At 52.8% G+C, this 6,205-nt stretch overlaps 1 protein-coding gene across 1 annotated transcript; it reads right to left on the bottom strand.

Annotated features, from left to right (window-relative positions):
• Window positions 1–3,456: 3,456 nt before the first annotated feature.
• Window positions 3,457–5,409, bottom strand: LOC144164805 (uncharacterized). The gene has a single exon (XM_077695069.1). It carries the CDS (start codon window positions 5,407–5,409, stop codon window positions 3,457–3,459), a length of 1,953 nt encoding a protein of 650 aa, XP_077551195.1.
• Window positions 5,410–6,205: the final 796 nt, after the last annotated feature.

Here is a 6,205-nt window from a genome sequence, read left to right as displayed (position 1 = left end):
CCTGGATAGCAGTAGCTATACATAACCGGGTTTGGATATGAGTTTGTTTGCAGTAGCCGCCATACGACGGATTGCCTCTTGTTGAGTGACGGGTGAGCGGGGGGGAAACGGGCCCGTTCCAGACGATAGTGATTTTTTATGTCCCTGTAGGACACGAGCCGATCCCTGCCCGACCGTCGGAGCGAATGGGCGAATGGGGTGTTAGGGTCGATGTCAGCTCGGTCGGTGAATCCTCGAGCAGCATCGTGCGCGCACTCGTTCCCGGCCAGGCCGGAGTGGGCAGGGGCCCATATCAGGTAGATTTTGCCGGTCCGCGCATCGCGACGGAAGCCAGATGTGAGAATTGCAGACGCTTCTGGGGAGATCCGCCCTCTCGAAAAATTTATAATGGCAGATTTAGAATCACTGATGACATATTTTATATTTGCGGAGGCCGTCATTGCCAGTGCTATGGCCGCCTCTTCTCCCACTTCCGGTTCCTTCGTGCGAATCGAGCCGGAAGCTATGGAATTTCCCTGCCGATCGACTACCACTAATGCCATGGCGTCGCGGCCTTCGTAATCGGCTGCGTCCACGTAAGCCACGTTCTCTGATTTTTCGTACTGTTTGTGGAGGGCTTTGGCCCGCGCGTGTCTTCGTTCCAGATTGTGCACGGGATCCATGTTTTTTGGAATGGGTGGTATGGATATGCCTTCTCTTATGGCTGGTTGAAGTGGGACCTTGGTTGGGGCAGTACTCGGGTAAGTGATGCCAGTAGAGTCGAGGATGTGCCGTCCAGTCGCGCTGTACGTAAGTCGTTCTCGTTGCGCTAAGCGTTGAGCTTCGATGAGTTCGCTTAGCGTATTGTGTAGCCCAAGTGCCTCGAAGCGTTCGGTCGATGCGGTAAGCGGTATCCCGATAGCTTGCTTGTAAGCTCGCCTAATGAGAGCGTCGATTTTGTGTTCTTCGTCCTTTTTAAGGTCTAAGAACGGAGTGACATACGTTATCCTGCTTACAACAAAAGTTTCAACTAATCGTACTAGATTGAGTTCCTTCATGCCGTGATGGCGGTTTGCAATGCGGGAGATGAGTCGGGTGATTTGAGAGACCTTCTTTTTGAGAGAGAGGATGGTTTCGGAATTGTGTCCGTTCGCCTGTATGCGAAGGCCAAGAACCCGCATGCTTGTGACTATGGGGATGCGTTGGGTTCCACCACCAGCGAAGAGATGGACTTCCGGAGGGGTCTTATCTGTGCGCCGCCCTCGACTGGTTGGTCGATATAGTAAAAGCTCCGATTTTTGCGGAGAGCAGCTGAGACCGCGAGGGCCGACGTAATCTTCGACTGCTTCGATTGCCTGTTGTAGCGTGTCCTGAATGTGGCCGTCGCTGCCTCCGGAGACCCAGAGCGTAACATCGTCTGCGTAAAGGCTATGTTGAAGGCTGTAAATTCGGTTTAAAATTTCAGGAAGACCAATCATGGCGACGTTGAAGAGAAAAGGGGACAGGACAGAGCCTTGGGGCGTCCCCCTGTTCCCTAGCTTTATCGCATCGGATTCCATTCTCCCTACAGCGAGGGTAGCTGTGCGGTCTGAAAGAAAGTTGCTGATGTACTCGTAGACTCTTGTCCCGACACCGAGTTTGCTCAGGTTCGTGAGGATAGCCGAGTGTTTGACGTTGTCAAAGGCCTTTGTGAGGTCAAGACCCAAAATTGCTCTAGTGTCAAGAGGTGAGCAGCGCGCCCCGTCTATGACGTCGTATTTTAGGCGAAGCATCACGTCTTGCGCAGAGAGTTTTGGTCGAAAGCCGATCATCGTGTGCGGAAAAAGACCGTTGTCCTCCATGTAGCTGTTGAGCCTGTTGAGTATGACGTGCTCCATTAATTTCCCTACACAAGATGTGAGCGAAATCGGTCTGAGGTTTTCGAGCTGAAGTTTCTTGCCTGGTTTGGGAATCATAATCACCTTTGCCGTTTTCCACATGTCGGGTATTTGGCCCCGCTCCCAGCACACGTTCATATAGCGGGTGAGGGCTTCAATTGATTCATCGTCCAGATTTCGGAGCATTTTATTTGTGATGCCATCTGGACCTGGCGACGACCGGGTTCGCAGGGTTACGATGGCCCCTCGTACTTCGCTGACAGTGATGGGTCGATCAAGGAGGTCATTTTCCTGTCCCGTGTAGCGAGGGAGGACCTCACGTGCGGAGTCTCCGAAGTATCTATCCTTAATTGTCTTGATCAGCTCGGTGTCGGAACCCTTAAAGTTGTGTAGAAGTATGTTGAGGTTGTTTTTCTGCGTGGTTTTACTATTGTCAGGGTCGATGAGACAGCGCAGAATATTCCAGGTCTTTGAGAGTCCAATTTCATATTCCATTCGATCACACGTGCTGTGCCAATTTTGACGTGTTAGTTGACTTGTGTAATCTTCAATGTCGCGATTGAGAGTAGCGAGGCGCCGCCTCAGGTTGCGATTTAGCTTTTGTTTCCGAAGTCTCTGGTGCAAACTGCGCTGGGCCTCCCACATGTGAAGGAGCTTCGCATCGGCTTGATAAAGACCTGCATCTGCCGGTATTTCTTTAGTAGCCTGTTTGGCATCCCTGCAGAGTTGTTCTGTCCATTCCCGAATGTCAGATATCTCCTCGATGGCAGGGCTGCCCGCAACGTCAGATGAGGTACGTTCGGCGACCCGTATTTTGCGGAAGGCGTCCCAATCAATAAGGTGGAGTTTCTTACCGTACGGGTATTTAGTGACCCTAGATTCGACCCCAATCACGACGATGTAGTGGTCACTGCCGAGGTTTTCTTGACTGTTGAACCAAGTGGCATCTTTGCGCGTGTTCTTCGTGAAGGCGAGGTCGGGAGTAGTATCGCCACTCACGCTGTTTCCTATGCGGGTGGGCCGTGTGGGGTCAGTGATTAAGGTGAGACCCTCTCTATGCGCATCGAGCCAGAGGTTTCGCCCCTTAATCGTGTCCCGTTTATATCTCCACTCTGTGTGGTGAGCGTTGAAATCTCCGACGACTATTAGGGTGTTTCCCCTGGCCAGTTCGAGGGTTTTACGAAAAAGTTGACCGAATTTGTGGGCGTTTCGAGGAGAGCTGTATATATTAAGTATAAATATGGTCTGTGTTCTGTGTTTGCTGTCTGGAATTAATTCAACAAGGATGTAAGCCGCAGACGACGCACCCACCCCGGCATCGTGACGGATCGCCGGAATGTTTCGCCTCACGAGAGTGGCTACCATGGGTTTTTGCTTCGAGTTAACACCAGCGGCGTCTTCTTCTACGTCTGCGAAAGATTTGTAATTGCTAAGCTTTGCAAAAACACCGGTCTCTTGAAGACAAACGACGTCAGGCATTTCGCTTGAATCCTTGGTCCTAATAAATTGTTCAAGGTGAGCGCGTTTTCTCCTAAATCCTCGACAGTTCCATTGCCATACGACAAGCGTACTTGGCTTTCGGGTTTTCTTCTGTGAGCGATTAGACATGGTCGTGAGGATTTTTGGAGCTTTCCGCTGAGGTTGGACGGGAGTAGGGTTTTGTTGATTTCATGGGGCCCGTTCCTCCATCCCTGCCCATCCACGTGGTGGTGCTTTCTAGGGCTGTAACCCTAGCCCTAAGTGGAGAAATTTGGGAGCCGATATTTTCGGCCAATTCCGCCAGCATGGCCTTGAATTTTGTGCTGAGATTCTCGGTTATGGCCTTACTGAGGTCTTCTCCAAATTGGCCGAGCATGTCCTCATCGACGTATGTTTTAGAGTCCGAGTGTGCGGGCTGGCTAGAACTAGTGGGGGTCGATTCTTTGGCCTTGCGTTTCGGCTGTGGAGAGCCCGTTGGTGAGTCGTCCATCGCGTCTGCAGAGCTGTGTTCTGAAATAATTTCAGGCGACTGCTTAGCTGGCGTAATGACCTGGTTGAGTTGTCCTGAATTAGTACCCGCCTGGCCTAGGTTGCGTGGGGAATAGGATGTCGTTGATTCCGCACTGGTTCCCTTGAGTAGAGCTATTTCCGCCTTGAGGGCTGTATTTTCCGACATGACGAGCTCTAACATCTGCTTAATTTTTGTAATCTCGGACTGTTGATCTGAATGTTCAGAACCAGGAACGCCTGTGGTAGGGGCGCTGCGCTTTTGGGAGGCTTTGCCGTGAGAGACCGTGTTTGCCCAGCTCACCTTGTTTGCTTGGTTGCCTCCGCTCGGCTGTCTTCCGTTTCGAGACAGGGATCTCGACTTGCGTCTGTGATTCTGGCGGCCAGCGATACTGGGGCTCCGGTGTCGCAGGTGTTGACTGCTTGCCGAGTTGTCCCTGGTGCCTGGCCCGCGACTCACGTCCCGTCTGCTAGGTCGTTCATGCTGCGGAAGCCGTGGAAAGGACCCCGATCTACCACGCTGGCCGGTTGTCGCTTCGCTCGGCCCGTCCTTATGGAGTATGGACGACGTCGAAGTTCCGTTGCGCCCGCCGTTTTGTTGTCGTCGACGGTTGTTATTTTGTTGCTGTTGCTTTTCCCACTTGCGCTTCTTGAGAATGTAGGGAGTCTGGAATCGCAGTCGGCACTTCTTGTCGCCGGTTGGATGATCCCGTCCGCAGAGAGTACACTTGGGTTCGCATTGATGTTCCTCAAGCGGTGAGTCGGTGCCGCAGATCTTGCAGATCTTTTTGTCGGGTGCTGGGCAGACGTCCGCGCGATGACCGAGCCTGCCGCACCCGTCACACAGTTCGTGTCGCTTCTTGTGGATGAAGCAGCGATATTCGGCGCCGCGGTAGTATATATAATGCGGCACCATTGTGCCTTCAAAGATGATAATGGCAGAATTAGTACGGCCCATTCTCCGGGCCTGCAGAATCGTTGGATTCTTCTTGTAGACAAGACTTCTTGTGATGTCGTCAGCACTGTCGTACTCTGGTATATTGTGTATGATCCCCTTGACGGTGTCTTCGGGAGGCGCCGCGTAAGCGGTGACTTTGTAGGAATTTTCTCCGAAGTGGAGCTCCTTGACAGCGGTGTATTTACTTGCACGCTCCATGCTGGGGGTGCTGGCCACGATGATGTTTTTTGCGGGGTTGATCCTGAGGAGATCTTCCGCCGCCTCGTTGCAGCTGAGGCCGGTCGCACGGAGCACGCCATCGCGCAAACAGGCCTGGCTAACTTTCGTGATGTCGAGCCCCTCACGCGGGCGCAGCACGACTTTGATGTCTTCTTTCGGCAAGGCCGGCTGACGCGGAAGGCGTGGTTGCCGGCTTGCTGCTTTCTTGGCACGTGAGTTTCGGCTGGTTGGCGTGCAGCCAGCGCCTTTTTGCCCGGGGGAGTGTGCCGGGGTTATGCCGAGCTGCGCGAGAGCACGAGCTCCACGTCGGCGATGGCTCGTGAGCCACCCGTCTTCCTCGGTGATTTCATCAGGCGAGATGGACTCACCGTCCACTTCGATTCTCTCCATAGCGCTTCTCCGGCTCTCGGGGGTTGAGGTGCCGGTAGGCCGGGTGGGTGCCGAGTGGGGGCGAGGCGGCTGGGCTCAGGCCGCCGTCGCCGCTCCTCCCCGGTGCACCGTGGTTCGAAAGTAGGGTTAGCAGGGTGGCCCCGCTTCGCTGAACAAACCGGCTGATATGAGCTAGGCGGTGGTCCAGTAATCCAAGGAAACGATGTCCGTCGGCAGCTAGGGCCTTTGGACGCCCGATACGGTGGTTATTTGCAGGATAATCGTTGAATTTACGCCACAGAAAGTGTGAAAAGGCACAGCCCATACGGAGCTCACCCGTTCAGCGTAGCCCCCTGGTGGCCCCTCTGTGCGTCGTCCACTCTTCCTTTTTGTCCCTGTGTTCCTTGCTCTGTTTTTCACCATGAAACAATAACTGCGTATAAAAAGAGCTTTGGTGGACAAAAATATGTCTGCTGAGAATAACTTTGACCAGTGTGTTCTGGTTCACATCGCAATGGCTGTATACGCTAAGCCGTTGACAATTAAGCTTAAGCGCGGATACTGCAAATGCCCGGCCTCACGTGTAAAGCAAACGGTAAAACTAATTAACGGTCCTTTGTGCACTGTGCATACATGGAAGAAATGGCTCCGTTGCGGTACTAATGTGCATTTTAAGTGCCCACTCAAACGTGAACAAATTTAACAACGCGATCACGTGAATTGCGAACCGAACGTATGTCAGCGGCAGGGTCACTGGATTAACTTGTCTTAAATTTTTTGCCTATCAGTAAATTTTTTTGCTCTGTATAGCCTCAAT

The sequence above is a fragment of the Haemaphysalis longicornis genome, unplaced genomic scaffold, assembly GCF_048455015.1.
Source record: "Haemaphysalis longicornis isolate Haplotype H1 unplaced genomic scaffold, Haemaphysalis longicornis Haplotype H1 scaffold_14, whole genome shotgun sequence".
NCBI lineage: Eukaryota > Metazoa > Arthropoda > Arachnida > Ixodida > Ixodidae > Haemaphysalis > Haemaphysalis longicornis.
Note: the sequence above shows the minus strand (reverse complement) of the source record. Positions and strands in the feature narration are given on the sequence as shown.

Bases quoted from the DNA above. Each gene is read 5' to 3' on its own strand.
- LOC144164805 (XM_077695069.1), bottom strand. From the start codon at position 5,409: ATGGAGAGAATCGAAGTGGACGGTGAGTCCATCTCGCCTGATGAAATC.